The sequence below is a fragment of the Peromyscus maniculatus genome, chromosome 9, assembly GCF_049852395.1.
Source record: "Peromyscus maniculatus bairdii isolate BWxNUB_F1_BW_parent chromosome 9, HU_Pman_BW_mat_3.1, whole genome shotgun sequence".
In the NCBI taxonomy this organism is placed as follows: domain Eukaryota; kingdom Metazoa; phylum Chordata; class Mammalia; order Rodentia; family Cricetidae; genus Peromyscus; species Peromyscus maniculatus.
Genome location: NC_134860.1, coordinates 8,714,859 through 8,736,731, shown reverse-complemented (window position 1 = coordinate 8,736,731; position 21,873 = coordinate 8,714,859). Strand labels below are relative to the sequence as shown.

Here is a 21,873-nt window from a genome sequence, read left to right as displayed (position 1 = left end):
TATCTAGTTTCTCTTACTATTAATAAAAGTTTATAGTGAACTGAGGAAAACATTGGAAATGAACAAATTCTGCTGTCAGTGGGTTGTGCCCTGGGACAGGCAGTTCACATGAAAGCCGTACACGCTACTCCATTTTGCATCACCCAGAGCGGCAATTACGGAGTAGATGCAACACTCTTGCCTTCAGTCTTCACAGCTAGTAAACATTTTGTAAGAATAAGCAGCATAAAAACCCTTGATCTCTAATTACTCTCTAAAACTCCAACTGAACTCGGATCTCTCAACAGTCTGGAGTCACTTAGTACTGGGTTACTTCTGTAGTGATGGTGCCTGCACTTTCAACCTCCCCAAGATGGCACAGAATGATAAGCCACAGTTTACATCTGGTTATCTATCACTTCTGCTGACCGAAGACATCTACTCATGTAGACAGTCTTGAAGGTCTGATTCACTGATGGGACGGTCTCACGTAAATGAACTATTCTTCTGTTCATGAAGTTTTATCTATAGGCATGTGTAGGCATCTGCTTTATGTGCTCACCAAACAGAAGCAAGAGGAGAATACTGTAGAGCCCCTTAACACTTGATATTGAAGCTGTCTGGAAGATGTTTAATTCTTTCACTCTATTTATCCTTAACAAAAGGTTTCAACTCAGCTACTATAGGGTGAATCATAGCAAACAGAGATAACATAGAACAAAAGTATTTGCCTGTTTGCATGACCTGTTTCATATTCACTTAAATGTCGGATAGCAACCAGATGTCCCAAAATGATGACAAATTTAATTTATTTCCAATTTCTCAAAACCCTTCTACAGATTCAGGCAGCACAGTCACAGCCATTAGGTCACTGAGCTTAGCTGTATCACTGAAGAAATGGAATTGATCAGGCAGATAAATTGCAGTGCATGGTTAAGAGTCTCCTAAGAAGGGAGATGGCAGAAATCCAGATACTAAATAGATGATGAAATGGTCATTTCCATTAAGGGAGCATCACATCACAGATATTAATTAGGAAGCACTGTAATAAAGTTAAGTGCATGTGGGGGAAAATGCTGAGTTAAAAGTCACCCCAAGTGTCCTTAGCTTGAGGTAATCACAAATTTGAAGCCAAGTCACAGATCTGCAATTTTCCACTCACTTTACAACTGCTGCAGGTAAGTCAGAGATCACTGACAATTCCAGAGGAATCCTTTTTTAAGGGACAAGCTATCGTAAGGGGAGAGGGATGGAGGCAAGAGGGAGAGAGACAAAGACACATACTAATGTTTTCCTTCTAATATTCCCAGGGGAAGTGACATCCCTTATTTACTAAAAAAAAAAAATCAATGGCAGATAAGATTCTTTTCTTACCATAAGAGAATCAAAGTAAATGAAAGAAATTAGCTTTGGATTTAAATGCCCAGCATTTTATTAAGGTTTATTAATCTATTTTTTGGGGGTCTGATTGTTCTTTATAATCTATTTTTTTTTAAAGGATGAAAATTCTTCTTGAAAATGATGAGATATTTTATTGTTAGTCTTCCGTTCAAATACTCTAAATATTAAAAATATTTAAAAATTATCATTTGTATACATAAGTGATGGGAACAGTAACAGCCCCAACTTTTCAGAGTTCATGAAAAGAGCATAATGCAAGTGATCCAATGGTTTCCTTGGCAACAATGGGCATTCACCAGCCCTTCCCTCTTTTGGTTCTGTTATCTGTGCATTCTCACCTCCCCCAGGAACTTCCTCAACTTCATCCATCTTACCTACCTACACCATAATCAACAATTATAGACAGACAAGCAACACGGGAGCTGAGACAATGCTGAGAACAAAGGGGTGTATCTTTCCAATCCAATACAACTTTGGAAACAACTTCAAAATTGTAGAAGAAATTCTTCATGTTATTAACTTAAAGTAACAAAGTAAGTATCTGTCTAAGAGAAATAAATTCCTTTGTTGAGGTTCTAATTTTAATTTCTCACATAAACTAAATAAGTCTTGTTGTCTACCTTACTTCACCAAACCATCAGATGAAGTGGGTAAGAATAGCTACACGACTTGAAGCCATTCTCCCAAGCAGCAAGATCATTTTAAAACCTTAACTACTGTGGAAAGCAGCTGCCCAGCAGCCTCCAGAGAAGACACAAGAGTGTTGAGGCTCCTTCAAAGCCCGACTTTCCGAGAACGCTCATTAGACCTTTCCCCTGGGGAGATCTCACGCAGAAGGCTGTCTTGACTTCACGAAACTGGAGCTTGCCTAGTGTGAAAAGCCTAGTGTCCAAGAGTTATATGAGATGAGCACAGGTCCCTGCTGACCATGGAGACTGCCTAAGGTGGAGCAAGCAATACACTAACCAAAGCATCCAAGGAAAGCTGACAACAAGTTGTCAATCAGAAGCTTAGAAAAGGTCTAGCACATGCGTAGGAGTGCAAAACACCATATGATACAAATGCCCAGAAAAAAACCCAGAAAGCCTTTAGCTTTGCCCACTGCCCAACCTTGAAGCTTTGTGGAAGCAGGAATGCTAAGCAGAGTCACCAATGACACAGTGGAAGGATGATGCGCCAGCACGCACACAGAGCGCTTCAGCAAAGTGGGAACCTTCCTGATTCCAGTCATCTGAGAAATCCACACAGTCACTAGCTAACCACTAGTAAACTGAACAGAAACCTAGTGACACTCAAGAAATAGCACAGAGACAGGCGTGGTGGCGCATGCCTTTAATCCCAGCACTCTGGAGGCAGAGGCAGGTGATTTCTGTGAATTCAAGGCCAGTCTGGGCTACAGAGTTCCAGGACAGCCAGAAACCCTGTCTTGAAAAACCCGAAAAAGCAAAAGTACAGAGTCCACAGAATTTGGTTAGGAAAGGAATGAAGTAAACAACTGAGGCTAATAACAATAACTCTGATGAGGGGATACAATTTCTAGGGTTGCTATATTATTTAAAATGTCAGTTCTCATCATCAATTACAATTGGACCAGAGACATGTATAAAGAATGAGACAGTGTGTCCCATAACCAGGAATAAGTAGTCAATATTACACCAGTAAGCCGATGCAGGACTCAGTAGAAAAACACAAATCTGTTATTTTAAATATGTTGAAAGAACTGAAAAAAACTATGTCTTAGTACTAAAGCAAAGTAAGTATGAGAATGATAATTCTCACAGCTATACTAGGACCTGCGTGAGATGGTTTAGTGAGTAAAAGCATGTGCCATCAAGGCCGACAACCTGAGTTTGATCCACACAACCCACACAGTGGAAAGAGAAAACTGACTTCTAAAAGTTGTCCTCTGATCTCCAAATCACACCATGGCATGTACATACACAATAAATAAAAAAGTATATATATAATAAAATATCAAACAATGAAAAAATTCTTTAAAAAGATATATTAATATAGAGACAAATGGGGGGGCAGAGAAGAAATTCTTGAATTGAAAAGTACAATACTAGAAATAAAAAATCTGCTAGAAAAATTTAAGAGAAAATTAATTTGAGAGCAGGTAAATGAATCAGTGAAATAGAACAAAAATCAATTGACTCTGAGGAAGAGAAAACATAAGTAATGAAGAAAATGAACAGAGGTTCAGAGACTAGCACACCACCAAGTGTCATCATCTGCACTATTTGGAGAGGAAAGAATATTTGAAGACATAAGGCCCTACAACTAGGGTCTGGCTCAGCTGGTAAAGAGCTTGCTAGGAAGGGGTCTTGACTCTGGCCCCCAGAACCCCTATAAAAATGCCAGGTATGGTGGTATGTGCCTGTAATCCTGGTGCTGAGATGGCACAGACGGATTTCAGAGGCTTACTGGCCAGGCAGACTAGCCAATGGGTGAGCCCCAGATCAATGAAAGCCTGTCAGAAAGGAGGTAGAGTGTTCCTGAGGATAGCATCTGAGGTCCTCCAGCCTCCTCATGCATAGGACTACACGTGTAAATGCAGCCCTTACATCTGTACCTGCGCAACACAAACACACATTAAATAAAAGACAGAAGGGCCAGGCGGTGGTGTTGCACACCTTTAGTCCTAGCACTCGGGAGGCAGAGGCAGGAGGATCTCTTGAGTTTGAGGCCAGCCTGGGCTACAGAGTGAGTTCCAGGACATGCACCAAAGCTACACAGAAAAATCCTGTCTCGAAAAACCAAAAAAAAAAAAAAGAAAAAAAAAAAAGAAAAAAGAAAAAAGAAAAAGAAAAAAAGACAGAAGGGCCAACTAGTTAATACATCTGATGACAAAAATAAATCTAAGCATTCCAGAAGCTCAATGAATTCCAAGTAAAGTAAAATCAATGAGATCCATACCAGAAAAATCATAATAAAACCGAGAGACTCCTATAAGAGAGAAACAAAGGGAAAATCAGATACTCTCTTGAAGGTTGTCTGAAAGTTATCAGAGGTCAAGAATGCAACATCAAGACTGGAGCTCAGGCTTGACTTTATCATGCACCTCTTTGCATGTACCTTAAGTTTTATGTATGTCTAATATAAGTCACAGGGGACTTTTTAATAACAATAATCCAAATTCTCCCACTCAAGGAACTACAGTTGCCTATACTAATCTCAAAGCAACAACAGAAACAAAATTTGGTTTTATAGGCTTCAAAAATAAAGACCCAGTAACTGATGAAATGTTTTGGCTTCCTGTAGGTATGTTCTTTTAGTTACTCAAATGAAAGGTACCACTTGGATATTCCAATAAGATGGGGGATACAATGTGCTACTACTCAAGACATTTTAAGAAAATACGATCACAACAATGAAAAAAATGTAAATAATAAATTTAAACTACTGGGTCTGGGGCCAGCAAGATGGATCAGTGAACAGAGGTGCTTGCCATCAAGTCTTATGACCTGAATTCAATCCCTCCCATATTGTAGGAGGAGAGAAACAATACCCCCAAGTTGTCCTCTGACCTCCACATGAGCTGGGGCAAGCAAGTGCCCCTTCTCCCAATAAATTAAAAAAAATGTAATAAAAATGAAATATTGGGTCTAATGGTCATGGAAGAGAAAAGTCTTGATTGGGCAGCTTTTGGGGATTCAAGATGGGGAAAACTACCCTGTCACGAAGACACACAGACACTAACCTGTGATAATAAGACACTCATTGTGATCCAGCACCTCAGTGAAGAGCCGTGAAACAATCAACTCAGGATTGATTAAAAAGCGGATTTCTTCTTGTACAAGTCCTGCACCAGTTACACCACCTCCAACAAAACGATTTGCAAAATCCACCTATTAGAAAAAGATGTAGTGTATTAAACAGTGTCTAAAATGCCTGTAGACATCACAAAGAAACGCACACTCCATGGGATCAAATCTCTCTCTCCTGTGAACCAGCCCCCGGATCTTCCTAAGCAGTGACTACAGCTGCTTACATTCCTTCCATCTGAGCACAGCTAACACCTCTGCATAGTTCTTTAGGCCCCAAAAGTTCCTAACGCACCTGGAAAATGGAGCTCTCAGATAAAATATTAATTAAAAATCTTATCTGGGTCTTTCTAGTTATAAGTCAAGATTAGTCCTGCTCTGAGGTTTCAGGGTCACTTCCCTACATCTATTATTCAACCTCTCTGTGTATTTTAAGTGACTTTCAAACAATCAAACATTTAAGATTTTTAGTAGTTACTTTTCTTCTGTGGAAGAATAAAGGGATAGAACTTTTGTTCCAAATTAAACCCCAAGTCCCAAGTTGCATGAATACTACCAACTATTTTCAAAAATATACCCAATGGCGGGAGGGGGGGGATGGATAAAAATCTAATATAAGAACAAATATTTAACTCCATTAATATTTGTAATTTAGTCTGTAAGTCTATATCAGCAGTTTTGTTCCTGTTTCAGGGTATGGGTTAAGTGCTCTACGCCACGAGAGTCTGATTCCTGACTAAAGAGTCTTGATCCTCAAAGGAACACAAGTCAATCTGCCACATTATTTCAGTTTTCGAAACAGTGATTATGTCTGTAATTAGATTGTTTAGATTATTCTAAAGAGTTAGATTACATAGATGTACACAAGTTATATATACATAGTCAAACACACAAGTAAAATAGTTTATTACAAATTCTAAGAAGTTTTTCAATTATTATAAAATGTGAGGTCTTTCCAAATCTTGTTCATATTTTCTAAAGCAGTGGAATGAAACTATGAAGCCAATTTTCATGTGTAGCAAAATATATGAAAAGACAAAATTAATAAAGGGCAACATATTCTTCTTTTATCCATAAGATCTTGGAAAATACTGAAACATACTATTGACAAATTATTGAAATGAATATATAGGAAACCACATATTTGGGTTTGTGCTCCAGAGTACTACTGAAATGAAAAATCCAGAATAGTTATTTCTCATATATATCTCAATAATGGAATAAGTACAGAGCTGAGCACAGAGGAGGGTAACGCCGCTTTTGAAAGAAAGCAGTCGTCAGTGCTGAGTCGGCCAGCAGGCTAGGGGAATGGAAAGCCATGTGAACAACTGCTGGGGAGGACTATGAACAGTGTCCCCACTATTCCTGCAAGCAGAGGACGTCACATGGGAGGTTACAGATGGTGATAAGATGGTCTGGGGTGTAGAGAGGTTTTCACTCCAATCTTGAGGTTCTGGTAAAGATTCATTTAGCAAGTTGGAACAGTGTTTTATTAAGATAACTCAGGGCAGAGTTTTAGTTTCAAGAAAACACTGAAGGTATGTAAAATTAACAGCAAAGAGGGTAGCTAGATAACTACTGAATAACTGTTAGGCCTCAAGTGGTAGAGTATAGGAAAGAGAAGAGACCTAGAAATTCCAAAAATGAAATGGACAGTCATTTGAAAAGTGAAAAACTAACTACAAGCCCATCATTGTAATATTTCTATGAATACAAACAGGGTTTGAGATCATTATAACTTGATTTTTACTGGAATCAGGTACATAATTGAAATAAAAGATATGATTTATCTAACTTGTATACTATTTGATAATAATCATGAGAAATACACCATATGATATTATTGTTTACTCTTTGACAAAAAGACCAATGACAGTCATTACTTAAAAGGTGGACATAGAAATACACTGTTAAAGGAAGAGCTTAAAAAAGAAAAAGATCTCTTTTTGTTGTCTTAATTGCTCTAGCTAGAACTTCGAGTACTATATTGAATAGATCAGAAAATGGAAAGATTTCCCATACTCATGGATCGGTAGGATTAACATAGTAAAAATGGCAATCTTACCAAAAAGCAATCTACAGATTCAATGCAATCCCCATCAAAATTTCAACACAATTCTTCAGAGACCTCAAAAGAACAATACTCAGTTTTATATGGAGAAACAAAAAACCTTGGATAGCTAAAATAATCCTGTATAATAAAGGACCTTCTGGAGGCATCATGATTCCTGACTTCAAGCTCTACTATAGAGCTATAGTAATAAAAACGCATGGTATTGACATAAAAACAGACATATGGACCAATGGAATTGAATCAAAGTCTCAGATGTAAATCCACACACCTATGAATACCCAAATTTTGACAAAGAAGCCAAAATTATACAATAAAAAATTAGAAAGCATCTTCAACAAAAGGTGCTGGCATAACTGGATGTCAGCATGTAGAAGACTGCAAATAGATCCATATCTGTCACCATGCACAAAACTCAGGCCCAAGTGGATCACAGACCTCAAGATAAACACAGTTACACTGAACCTGCTAGAAGAGAAAGTGGGAAATAGCCTTGAATGCCTTGGCACAGGAGACAACTTCCTGAATATAACACCAGTAACACAGACACTGAGATAGACAATAAATGAGACCTCCTAAAACTGCAAAGCTTCTGTAAGGCAAAGGACATGGTAAATAAGACAAAACAGCAGCCTAGAGAGTGGGAAAAGATCTTCACCAACCCCACATCTGACAGAGGGCTGATCTCCAAAATATATAAAGAACTCAAGAAACTAGACAGCAAAATATCAAATAATCCAACTAAAACATGGGTTATAGATCTAAACAGAGAATTCTCAACAGAAGAATCTTAAATGGCCGAGATACACTTAAAGAAGTGTTCAACATCCTTTGCTATCAGGGGAATGCAAATAAAAATAACTTTGAGATACCATCTTAACAACTGTCAGAATGGCTAAGATCAAAAACACTAATAACAACTTAGGTTGGAGAGGGGAGAGTAATGAAAGAGATGTCTTGATGAGGGGTGGGGTGGCATTTGGGGGTTAGGGAGAAACCTGGTGCCAGAGAAACTCCCAGGAATCCACAAGGATGACCCCCAGCTAAGATTCCTAGCAATAGTGAAGAGGGTGCCTGGACTGGCCATCTCCTGTAATCAGATTGGTGACTACCCTAATTGTCAATAGAGACACCTCATCCAGTAACTGATGGAAATAGATGCAGAGATCCACAGCCAAGCACTGAGTCCTGTTGAAGAGAGGGAGGAGGGATTGTACGAGCCAGGAGGGTAAAGCTCATGACAGGGCAACCCACAGGGACAGCTGACCTGAGATCATGGGAACTCACAGACTCTAGACCAACAGCTAGGGAGCCTGCATGGGTCTGACCTAAGTCCTCTACATGCGTGTGACAGTTGTATAGTTTGGTATATTTGTGGGGCTCCTAGCAGTGGGATCAGGACCTGTCCCTGGCACTTGAGCTGGCTTTTGGGAACCTATTCCCCATGCTGGGTTGCCTTACCCAGTCTTGATGCAGGGGGAAGAGCTTGTCCTGCCTCAACTCGATATGCCATGCTTTGTTGACTCCCATGGAAGGCCTGCCCCTTCCTAAATGAAGGAGGAGGAGGAGTGGATGGGGAGGTGGGTAGGTGGGAGGTAAGGGGAAGGAATGGGAGGAGAGGAGGAAGGGGAAACTATGGTTGGTATGTAAAATAAATGAAAAAGTTTAATTAAAAAAAAAAAGAAAGAAACCCGAAGCTTCTAGTACTTTCAAAAGTTCTTAAAAAGGGCTCTCTATAACAGATGGGAAACCTGCTCCAGCACACGAATACATGCACATGAGTGTCTCTTTACTTTTAGTCAGTCATTTTCCAAGTCTCTTACTTTAAAGGGCTTGCTCAGATTACTCAGTTTCTGCATTGTGACTTGATGAAAAGAGAGAAATGATAGCACTCCTTACAGAGGTTTTGTTGTTGCCATTCAATATAATATAATTTATTCGCTGCATAATGAGCTTTCGGAGCACTGCAATACAATATTCCCTGATCTCCTGGAGAGATGTGGAATGGGTAGAAGGTGCAATTAATAATGCCAGAAGCCTTTATGGTAGTCTTTTAACCTACCAAGGCCCCACATTTCATATATAATATATTGCAGGCAAGTGGGGAGAATCTCAACCCTTACTGTTGGTAAATGATTCCTTGTTGAATTGTTCTGTAATGAGAGGTCAGCATTCCTGTAGTGCTAACTAGCAATAGCTTTGCTTAGTTCTTAGGTACATTATGCCTCCTCCACTTTATCCAACACTTTAATGCAGGAAAGAACTGCATAAAGGAAGAAATGCAACAAAAAATGGTATTCATTTGGAACAATTTTTAAGCACATTGAAAAATTTCTTATGTAGAAGAAAAATTATAAGATTAATTAAATCTTTTTTTCAAATATAAAGAATAGACAAATTACTAATATAACTGGACAATGTGGAGCATACCTACAGCCCTGGCACTCAGAAGACAGAGACAGAAGGATCATATGGTTAAGAGCACTTTGGATTACACAGTGAATCCAAGATCAGCCTGAGCAACACAGTGAGAAGCCATATTACAGAACCCAAAATAAACAGGAAACAGAGCATGCTTCTTTTTAGATTTGACTTATAAATACGTCTTCATGAAGGACTGTTCTAGAAAGAATACAATTCTTTAGCTACTTTGGAACTTATGTCTTTGACCTCATTAAGCTTTTGCCTCAGACTCTCAAATGTAAGGATTACAGGCACATAATACTGTGCCTAGTTTCTTAATCAATATTTCTCTCAGATTTTGGAAAGAAGTAGTAATAGTAACAACTTGATAGCAAGGATGAAGGAACAGACAGGATTACCTGCTTTTCAATAGAGAAAAGACACTACAAATAGCTACCTCACATGCTTTGAAAGTGTTATACATGGGAAAGAAGTCTGTTTTATCAATCAGCCCTAGATGTCTGCCTCCTATACCCAAACAAGGCTTTTGGTGGCATAAGAACATCAAACTAGTCGTGATTTGGGCCAAAAACAAGCCTTTAAAGGAAAAGAACAAAATTGCCTCCTGACAGCTTGTCAAGACCATACCCTGGGAACTTGGTCCTCTGTCAATCCACAGTCAGTGTCTGAACCAAAAGGACTGATGCTGTCCAGATCTTGGGACTTTCTGTCAAAAGCTTTTATAAGAGGAACATGAGCATACATGGGCAATAACAGCTGTCAACGTGATCTGTTCTGTGTTTTTCTCCATACTTTTTTGCATTAGATCAATTTAGGAGACAAACAGGTTTTCACATTTCCTTTTCTGTCAGAAACCTGGCAAGAAGAAAGTCTTAAATATACATATACTTCTGATATTTACCTACCTGTAGCATGCCTCGGCCATTGCCTTCTATGGTACCCTCGTAAGTGACATGTAATCGTGTCAGGGGTTTTTCACATCTAGAATATAGAAAGTATTTTCTTAGATAAGTAATTCACAACACACAAATCTGAAAATACAAATGACTATGAACAAACAAACAAACAAATGAAACTACCAAGAATCAATCTTAAGAGCCAGAAATAAATATTAACAATCATGGTATTAATTCTCCCAATTTTTTTCTCACTCAAATATGCATATTTGCATTAAATTGAGAAAGAATATTATTTTCCCCTACATGAAACTGAGTTAAGAAATTTCTCAAGACAAAAATGAAAATATATGAAACTTTATTATGATGCTAGAGTTTGCAAGTGCTTAGTTCTTAGATGGGCCCTATTTTTGCTAGTTTGATAACTACTGTTTAGGGAGGGGTGCCACTGGGATTCTGATCTATGGAATTTTTATATTAACATTGTTGACAGATAAACCTAGCATTTTAACTAATTACTCAGGAGGCGTAATTATTTTCTTTTTCATAAACTATGGTTACTGAGATATTGGCCTGTGTTACATTAGGTTGATAATTTCATTGTATTAGCAACGTTTGAAGATGCTATTTTTTTTTCTTAGTAGATTCACCTCCCCAATTGCTTATTGAATAAAAAAGCTATATTAGGATATAAATATTTTATATCTACTATAACATATAGATGCTAACTTAAATAGTACTATTTATTTATTTTTTTAATTTATTTATTTTTTTATTTCAGGGCTGAGGACCGAAGCCAGGGCCTTGCGCTTGCCAGGCAAGTGCTCTACCACTGAGCTAAATCCCCAACCACTTAAATAGCACTCTTATGATGTTTTTGAGTAGGTGATGAATAAGCACACAAAGTATACACACATACATACACACACACACACACAATTTAGAAGTGCTATTTATTGCTGAGATTTACTAATGTCCCAATTTTATGAGCCCACAAGCATTTGTGGCAAAACTCTAGCCTGACAGATAAGCTTAATTAAGATCATTTAATACAACTTCCATTCTAAAAACTTTATTTGGATTAACTCATTTAGAATAACACACACTTTACAAATGGAAAAGAAAATAAGAAAGCATTTAATTGATTTACTCAAGTTAGTAAATAAAACGCAGTGAGATTTGAACCCAAGTAGCCTCTCATTGATCGAAAGTAACAGTATATCATGCTTTTAGAAAAGATTATATAATCTTCTGTAGAAGGTCTATAGGTCTGATTCTGTAACACTTTTATTGTACTTTGTTTATCTTGTATGCATGTGTGTTTGTGGGGGCTCACTCAATACTTGTGTACCGGTTAGAAGACAATGGTGGGAGCTGGTTCTCTCCTTCCCTCATGTGGGTTCTGGGAATGGAACGCAAGTAGATTGGTTTTAACCTCCTTTCATGGTCCTAGATTCCTAGTCATTTTATTCAGAGGGAGACTGCCTACAAGGATACAAAAGAAAGACAACTAGGCATGCTCCAGAAATCTGTGAACTGTCAATGGGGACTCCTTTGGTTGGCAACATTTCTCCACAACTGAAGCTGGCAACCATGTGCACCAGTTCTCACTGTAATTAGGAAATGGCTACAAATTCAGTGTGGTTTGTCAGACAAATCCTTTAACCTCCTAATAGTTCTCCACTTTTAGCCTCAGCAAATACTCTGCATTCTTGCCCCAAGAATCAAAGATATAGATTATGTGATCAACTAAGCCTGGCTAAATGTGCCTGCTAATGTCAAAGGGCTACCTGGAACATGCTAGAAACAGACTCAGGAAAGCCTTTAACTTCATGACATCCATGCTCCCATGCTGTCCCATACTCTTGGCAATACCAACAATCCTTATCTCTTCTTCATCCTCTATCAATCAATCTATCTATCTATCTATCTATCTATCTATCTATCTATCTATCTATCTATCTATCCATCCATCCATCCATCCATCCATCCATCCATCCATCCATCCATCCATCCATCGATTCATTCATTCATTTATTTATTTAGTTATGTTTTTCATGACAGTGTTTCTCTGTGTAGCCTTGGTTGTCTGAAAACAAGTTCTATATACCAGGCTGGCCTTGAACTAACAGAAATCCTCCTGCCTCTGCCTTCAGAGTGCTGGGATTAAAGGTGTGCCCCACCACCACCAGGCTGAGTCGTTTGTCTGTAAATGCATTAATTTTCCTGGTCCTGTGGAGCCTAGGAGACCGATAGTAATTACGTTCCCCAACTCACTCATGAAGCAACTAAAACAAACAAGATACCAATAGGGTAAAATTAACTTAGAAATACTACCAAGTTAGGTTGTGCCCATCAGAGTTAAAGGGACAATAGGTCTCACATAGGGACAGTTACTGTATTCCCTTCCCAAAGCAGCCACACCAGTGTCTGCATTTCCACCTGTCCATGGTGACGTTGAGTGCCCTTTACGGTAGTGACAGGCTAGTGAGCACTGTGAAGGATCTAGAAAAAACTGATACCAAAGTGACTTGAATAAAACATACTGTATTCCTCAGTTCCTGTGTCTCAGTATAGAAGAAGAGCAGAGAAAAGGAAAGCTCTCTACTCTAGCTTGGACAGGTGACACAGTAGAATGTTTAGTTCTAGGCCACATATTTTAAGAGAAACATGAAATCAAGGTATGTCAAAGGCAAGTTTACAATCCAAAAATGAGTTAGTATACAACCTGTATCAATGTTAGAAGTAGAGGTCAAGAAAGCAATTTTAAGGTATGAAAAAAGACCAAATGTTGAAGAACTTTACAAATCCTATTCACTAATTGTAGGGTAAGAAGAAAACAACCAAGAATAGGGGAAGGGACTTAAAGAAGACAGATGACTTTGGTGAAATACAATGTTAGGTACTAAGTAGCTAATGAATGGATTGGGCTGTGTTAAAACGATGACTTTCTCATCAATGAGCCTGTCTGGTCTCCATCCATTGAAGGGATGGTAGAGTCATTGGCACTCTAGTGGGCTTCCTGGGCCGCTTTTATCTCTAACTGCCATGGTTCTAAGTGCACTTCTTTCCTGGCTCATGCCTTCTTCATGTTCATGTTGGTTTTCCCATCCACTGCTCTCTATTAAGAATCATTTCAATCACGCACTCAGCCTACCGAAGTTCTCTGACAACATCTGTGAGGACTAAAGCATCACCTAGGTAGACAAGTCCCTTCAAGTTAACTACCTTACGAGTTATTCTCCTTCTTCACTAATTCTGAACAATATTACAAACTATGAAAAACATCAGAAAAGAGAGATATTTCTTAATGTGAAATACATACAAAAATGTGCATGCTGTGGTGGAATTTTGTGTATGCTCTAACAAATAAAGCTAGCCACAGAGTTTGCCACAGAGGCCAGGCAGTGGTGGCACACACCTTTAATCCTAGGACTTGGAGGCAGAGGCAGATAGATCTCTGTGAGTTTAAGGCCACCCTGGACTACACGAGATTAATCTAGTCTAAAAGAGAAACAGCCAGGTGGTGATGGCTCACACCTTTAATCCTAGCACCAGGGAGGTTGAGACAGGAAGTGATATGGCTGGCTGGAGAAAGGAATATAAGGTGGGAGGAGACAGGATCTCAGAGGCATTCAAGTCTGATGATCTCCCCCTTTCCGGTGAGGAGCTGGTAAGTTGAGAAGTGGCTGTGGCTCGTTCCTTTCTCTTTCTGATCTTTCAGCATTTACCCCAATATCTGGCTCCAGGTTTTTATTATAAGACCAATTGGGATTCATGCAACAGCACACAGTAAAGGTTATCATATCTTTCTCTGTATTTAAAAAGCAGGCCCATATTTCTTTAACCATTGGGAATTTGCTCTAGATTAGGAAGTGTATTAACTATTTCAGAGTATTAAAGATCTTACAAATGTGGATTAACTCAGACTGGCTATTACTTTCCTCAGCATTTCCAGATAAAACATGAACAACTGTATTACGTGGGGAATCCACAAAATCTGTCAATTGTACACGTGGAAAAAAAAAAAAAATCAAACCTCAAAATTCCTGATCTACCAATTCCAAAACAGTTGTCCATTAAAATATAAACATTTGACTGCATGGGTGTCAGGGAGAACATGGATGCTCCACTTGATAGCAGCATCTTTTTTTTTTTTTTTTTTTTTTGGTTTTTCGAGACAGGATAGCAGCATCTTTATATGTAAAAATTCTCATTTCTAAACAACCGAGTTTCAGGTCTAAATGAAGTCAAAGATGAGAATTTTATTTAAAAGACACATTCTAACAATAAGAAGCAAGACGAGTCATTTATGGGAAGAAACTCTTTGGATGCAGGGCAATTAAAGGTTGAAAGCCCATCTTTCCAAGAGCTGTAAAAGAAGTCCTCTTGTGATCAAACAGACCTTGTAATTCTAAGGTTAATGTTTTTTAGTTTTTTTGATTTTTTGTTTTTTGGTTTTTCAAGACAGGGTTCCTCTGTGTAGCTCTGGCTGTCCTGGAGCTCTCTCTGTAGACCAGGCTGGCCTGGAGCGCCACAGAGATCCACCTGCCTCTGCCTCCTGAGTGCTGGTATTAAAGCTGTGTGCTACCACCACTTAGCTTGATCATTATTTTTATTATTACCTTTCCCATTCTGGAAAATCTTCAAGACTTTGTCTTGTAAATGTCACCAATCCAGTAGGTTCTAAAAAAGTCATAAAAGAGAACAAACATACAAAGTATTAAATTTTAATTTGACATATACTGAACAAAACAATCTGACTAACAGCACCTGAAAACTAAGTAGAACCAGGAACAGAGGCGTATGTCTGCATTCCCAGTGCTGGGGTTGAAGCAGGTTGGTGTTAATTCTGTTACACACTGAACTTGCAGACGGGGGAGTCCTTGGATACAGAGGTCAAAATAAGGACTAAGAAAATGCTACTTTCTTAATATCAGGATCGCCTTCTATGAAACAATAATCCTTCACTAAATAAAACTACAAATAACAGTACAATAGTATGATTTGAGAGCTGGTATTTTTTGGTGATGGTGGTGCTTTAAAAACTGAAAAGGAAGAATTTAGGGGAAAAGATGATCTGTTTTTAAAGAAATTAGAGACTCAAAAAGATCAAAATTAAATATTACTAATGTAGTCAATAATTTTGGAAAAAAAATTTTGGCTAGATTTACTGTGTGTTTTTTTGTTTTATTTTGTTTTTTAGTCAAAAGCAAAAAATAAGACAGCTGGCCAGAAGTAATTTGTGTGCTTTAGACCAAAGAACAAGCTAAAAGGCTGATGACATGTCTGCTGTCTTCTGGGGGAAAAGGCTCTTAAGCATAAGAAAGAGCTGTCAGAGACTATTAGTGGTGATGGTGCTGCGTCCAGTGGAAGGTCAGCAGTAACTTCATCCTTTCATTCTGTGGGCAGTTCTGCCTTTCTGTACTCCCAGTAACACACAGAACAACTCAAACATAGAGGGCAGCAGTATCAGAGCCAGGACGTTTTGTTAATACAGATAGTAAAATAGCCTTTAGATTATTTAAGACAAATGCACAGCATACTTAAAATTCACAAGAAATCAAATAATCCACACACAAGAGAAGCAATGTACATATGAAAGCAATGTCTAGCTTATCATTCAATTACTCAGCAGAGAAATGAGGTCATTAAATGTCACTCACACATAGTAGAGACAAAGGGAAAGTGATAAAAACACTGCAGGAAGGCAGGAGAAGGACGAGAATGGGAGAGTGAATGACATGGCTATCCTGATAGAAACAGGAATACTTCTTGAGAGCATGTCTAAGTCATCGAGTTTGAAATCTTTAACCTATAACAATCTTTATTTCTGAAGCTATATAAGACACTTCAATTCAGAAGACTAGTACATCTTGCTAGAATTACATCTTATCCATTCTAAAGCCATGTTTTGGTTTTGTTTCTTTCATATATTAAGTTTCTGAAACTAGCATACCATTTTATAGTGGAGCTACTGAGGCGTGGGTCTGGATTAAAATACAGCCTTGCCAGAAAAGATTGGCGTCTGCTTTAACAGTCACCTTGAGGCTCCACTGACAGGACACTGGATTAAGTCCTGCTGCAGGCCTTTGCAGACCACACTGGTGGCAGGATTGCAGGCCTGGTACTCGAGGCTTACGGTTCAAATTCTCAGAGCTTCTCCCTCTCCTCTATCCAGAGTCACAGTAGAGATGTCTACATTTCTACTATCTCCTTTCTGCATAGCCAGGTTGACTTCTCCTTTACCCGTGACTAAGACCACAGATGTTTGGGGTGCCAGTTCTGTGTGACAGCTCACCTATGACAGTCTCCCATTTCTGAGTGTCTTCTTAGAAACATGTAGTGTTTCTCCTTTATATATACACACATACATAATGTGATGGAACTCCCTACCATCTATGGTGTCTTGGAGTTTAATGCAATACGGTACTTTAAACCAATTTCTGAAGTCTCTATACAGTAGACTCCAGAAACTCTACTATAAGCTTTCATTCCCCTCCATATTTTTTCCTTCACCAGAGTCACATCAAGACCTAGAGTAACACTGCGCTGTATTTTGACAGAAAAGTAAATTACTATGCATAGTGGGGGAGGGGCAAGAAAGAAGCAACTTTTGTTAATATAAATTTATTTATATATAATTTCTTTAATCTAAGTTCCAAAGCTTAAGAGTATAGATGTAACCAACCGTCTTATTAAATAAGAAACACAGAAACAATGCAAAAGAGAAAGCCGAGAGGTCAGAGCTCAGAGCTAAAATCTCACCCTTCCGCCTGCGGTGTCCCAGCTTCCCGAATGAGGGCTCTATTTCCTGTCTGTTCGTCTATTTAAAGTATTTTGTTCTGCCTTCTCATTGGTTGTAAACCCAAACACGTGACTGCCTCATCACTGTCTGAATGTACAGCCCCCTAGGTCTTAAAGGCATATGTCTCCAATGCTGGCTATATCCCTGAACACACAGAGATCTATGGGATTAAAGGCGTGTACCACCACCGCCACACTCTTGCTATGGCTCTAATAGCTCTGACCCCCGGGCAACTTTATTTATTAACATACAATCAAAATCACATTTCAGTACAATTAGATTACCACCACATAAGAGGGTTTATATATTTCAAGTTAAACAAACAAAAGCTTTTAAAATTTTCCTCAAAGTAAATGAAGTCTTAAAACTTAGAAAAGCAAATTAGCTTTTAGAAAAGAATTATATGATTTGACTCTCAAAATAGAAAAGTCAACTTTCAATAACTTATTTATATCTAAAACATGTTAGTAAAAATAATTAGTAGCGCTGGTGGTGCATGCCTTTAATCCCAGCACTGGGGAGGCAGAGCCAGGTGGATCTCTGTGAGTTCGAGGCTAGCCTGGTCTCCAAAGCAAGTTCCAGGAAAGGCGTAAAGCTTCACAGAGAAACTCTGTCTTGAAAAACAAAACAAAACAAAAAAAAAACAAACAAACAAACAAACAAACAAAAAAAATTAGTAGCTTGATACTACATTGGATTACATAATTGTAATTCTAGTACTTAAAGGTGGGGATAGGAATTCAAGGCTAGCCTGTGCTACACAATGAGACCCTACCTCAACAGTTACGTGTGTGTGTGTGTGTGTGTGTGTGTGTGTGTGTGTGTGTGTGTGTGTGTGTAAGCCAGAGAATGTTAGGGTATTCCTCAGGCACTGCCAACTTCTATTCATTCATTCATTCATTCATTCATTCATTCATTCATTCATTCACCCATTTACTTATTTAAGACAGGGTCTCTCACTGGCCTAGTAGGCTGGATTGGTTGCTTGTCAAGTAGGTTAGGCTGGCTGGCCAGAGAAGACAGGGAATAGCCTGTCTCTGTTCTTTCAATGCAGAAATTACAAGTGCCCACCATCACACCTGGCTTTTTTTCACATGGGTTCTAGGGAATCAACCTAAGGTCCTGGCCAGCACTTGACCAACTCCCCAACCCAAAGGTCACATTTTTAACAAATCATTATAAATTCTAATTTAGTTGTGTTTCTTATAAGCCTGAACAACCCTGCATCCTCTGTAACATTTCTTTCAGTATAGGGTGCAAAATTAAATTAAGTAAGCTATAAATACTATTTTATTAAGAACATAGTTTTCTCCTTAAACATCAAAATCTTCTTCACCAGACTTCTTTCTAAAAGTTTGACCAATATTTAGCAATACTGTATTTAAAGGGGTAAATGACCTTAGAAGGATTTCGAGATGATACTGAAGACAATCCTCCAAGCTGGAGGCCCAGAAAGGACAAAAGCTCATCTCACTTGACCACACTAGACCTGACTTACTCAGCAAGTCTTCTGGCTTTCCTGTACCTTGTAGGAAAGTCTACCTACTGGTAATAGTTAACATATTAAGTATGTATCTTCTTGCTTAATATATGCAATTACCCTATGAGGTAATTATAATCATGCTTCTGCCTCACAGATGAGACTCTGCTTTGGGGAAAGTGATAGTAAGGTCCCACAGAGGAAGACAGACATGTCTACACTAAGTGTGACTCAGTCTCATAAAAACTCTATGTAGGGCTTAGGAGATGTTGACACAAACTAGAGTTGCCTTGGGAGAAGGAATCTCAGTTAGGGAATTGTCCAGATCAAACTGGTCTGTCACCATGTCTGTGAGACACTATTTTGCTTGATGACTGATTAGAAGGGCCCAGCCTACTTTGGCCAGTACCGTGCCTGGGCAGCTGGGCCTGAGCTGCGTAAGAAGCTGAGCCAGTAAGCAGGGATCGACCATGGTGTCTGCTTCAGTTCCTGCTTCAATTCCTGCCTGGACTTCCCTTTACGATGAACCATGACCTGAAAGTGTAAGCTAAAGTAACCTTCACCCCAAGCTACTTTTTGTCACTGTGTTTATCATGGTCACAAACCAGGACAGTGGGGCAGGAACAAGGAGAGGAAAAACAAATTACTTTATCTATAAAAAGTAAGCTAGCCAATGCTTCTTTAAGTAAAAAGCATCCTAAAGGTATTTTCTGGTCATTGTCCTTTCTTTTGAAAGTCATTTAGAGTTACAACAACCCTTGGGTATGTATTTCAAAGTACAAAGTTCTAATTTCAGATATTGCAGTACACATTTATGTCTATACATAAACGGTATAAATCTAGGATATTATATTAAAGCATTATTGTCTAAATGTGCTTAAACAAGCAAATATACTTCAAAATACAAAATATTTCTCAGATTATTTGATTTGAATTTTCATCACCAGCAAGGAAAATTATAGTTACAAATGAAAGGAATTTACTTTTCTCTGTGACTCTTCGGAAGTAGCAAAAGAGTGTTTTCAGTTTCTCTGGTTTCCTTGATGAACGTCCTTCAAACAACCTGAAAGAGGCCAGAAGTACAAGGGTTAAATGCTTTTGTAGTTACAAAGACCAAGTATCTATTTTTAATCAAATATTAAAACCAAATTCTTCCAGAATCAGTCCTGGGACTCTGGAGAGCCAGAAAGCTGATGTGGATCCAAAGGGCATCTAGAGAGGACTCACCCTGCCTGGAACCAGGCTCCTGAAAAGGTAGCTGAGTCAACAGTACTGCTCTCCTTCCACCCATTCCTCCAGCCCAAACAAGGCACTGTCTTGTACCCAGTGTCAGTTAGGGCCAGATAGCTAATGTCTTCATGGCAAGTACACTTTATAATACATACTATATTTATTATGCATAATATAATGCATAGTATTTAGTTATGTACTTAAACAAAGGGTATCTCAGAAAAGTCCTCATCCTGAGTATTTGTAACAAAGTGAGGGAAGTATGAGAGTCAAGACACAGACAGCTGTGACAAGACATTGGGACTGAATGAGCAGTCTTTGGTAATTAAATAGATCCTGTTCTGGACTGGATGTTTCTGTCTTCCTAATAATCCTGGGTTGAATACAAAATCTCAACAAGGTTCTATTTTGAGATAAGGCCTGCCTGTGAGGCTGTGGAGCAGGCTATGTGAGGTCAGATGAGAAGGCTAAGCCTTACAGGATTATGTTCCTATGAAGCAGAGGCAGCGAGTGAGACAGTGAGAAGACATGGTCTGTAAGACATGAGGAACTCTCACCTCACACTCAATCACCCCCACTTGACCTGGAACGTCTAGCCCCCAAAACTGTCAAAAAATAACCTTGGTCGTTGGAGCCACTGAGCCTGTGCTGTTTTTACAGCAGTCTGAGTTAATGCAGATCCTTTGCTTGGTAACAAAAGCCAAGCCTTCTCTGTGCTGCCCAATATCCACAACCTCGATCTGCACCGTTTGATTCTGTTTTCTTTGTAATGGCATGGCATTGTTATTGTTAACACTTAATGCAATTTATCCAGAGGAAAGAAATGCAGGGCTTTAGAAGCACATGACCTGGGTAAGTAGTTCATTATAGATTTCACACAAAAGCACACTTTTGAGCATAAGACCTAGCTTTCCAAAGGCATTTAAAAAGCATGCGAAGATTCAGTGACTATAAATAATGAACATTTTCTGCCCCGAGTCATATATTCTGCCTTTATATCCAGAAAGCCTTCAAGTAAAAGTCTTCTTTAGTAAGTGGTAAAATGGGTACCATTTTTCATGACTAGAAGAACAATCTTATGTAAGAATGTAGAAAGGGGCAATTCACAGACAATCCTGCAACTAAAGTGACTTAGAAAATGGAACAAAATACAGCCAAGGATTCTATGTAGAAGGATCTGAATTCAAGTCAACTTCTAGAGAAACAATGTGTATGACCATCACTTAAGAGGAATGCCAATACTGTATGCTCTACTTTAAAAAATAGTTTAACAGTACCTAGAAGATTAATACAAACATGCTTAAATCTAGCTGGCAGCTAAAAAAGAGACTGTAAAAAATGAAGGTTTAGGCTTGGTCTCTTCTGTAATATGTCAACTAGAACAAAGTCTGTTTAAATGAAACAGTCATGTGGTAGTTTAATTAAACATCCTTTATCAATAAATATGATTTACTAAATGAATACCTTGGCCTCTACGCAAAATCCTTTTCTAAAATTACTACTTAACAGAAGAAAGGAGTATAATAGAAAACACAGCCATGAACTGATGTACTATACAATTCAACTAAGGGGAGAAGTTCTTTAATATGACTATTACAGAAAGAGGAGAAAGTGAGTATTGCCCTTAATGAGTAATTTCCCCATAAGGAAAGATGTCTCGTATATGGTCAGCTACTTGGAAATCACATAAAAGCCCTCATACTTTATAACCATAATCGCAAATTATTAACCTTAGGAGGTCCCTGGGATCACAGACGTATTATCCTGGCAATATGGACTTTTCTTGAACATTATATTGCTATTATTATCATTACAGA

The 21,873-nt window shown here is 38.5% G+C and overlaps 1 protein-coding gene across 6 annotated transcripts in view; it reads right to left on the bottom strand.

Moving 5' to 3' along the window:
- The window catches only part of Parg (poly(ADP-ribose) glycohydrolase), a 114,008-nt gene that overhangs the window by 32,542 nt on the left and 59,593 nt on the right, over positions 1 to 21,873 (bottom strand). For all 6 annotated transcript variants that reach the window (XM_015995646.3, XM_015995645.3, XM_006976729.3 and 3 more), the window contains exons 10-13: positions 19,810 to 19,889; positions 15,164 to 15,224; positions 10,548 to 10,623; positions 5,084 to 5,231 (exon numbers count right to left, since the gene is read on the bottom strand). In XM_015995646.3, coding sequence (XP_015851132.1) covers positions 5,084 to 5,231; positions 10,548 to 10,623; positions 15,164 to 15,224; positions 19,810 to 19,889 — 365 coding nt within the window. The remainder of the gene's footprint in view (positions 1 to 5,083; positions 5,232 to 10,547; positions 10,624 to 15,163; positions 15,225 to 19,809; positions 19,890 to 21,873) is intronic.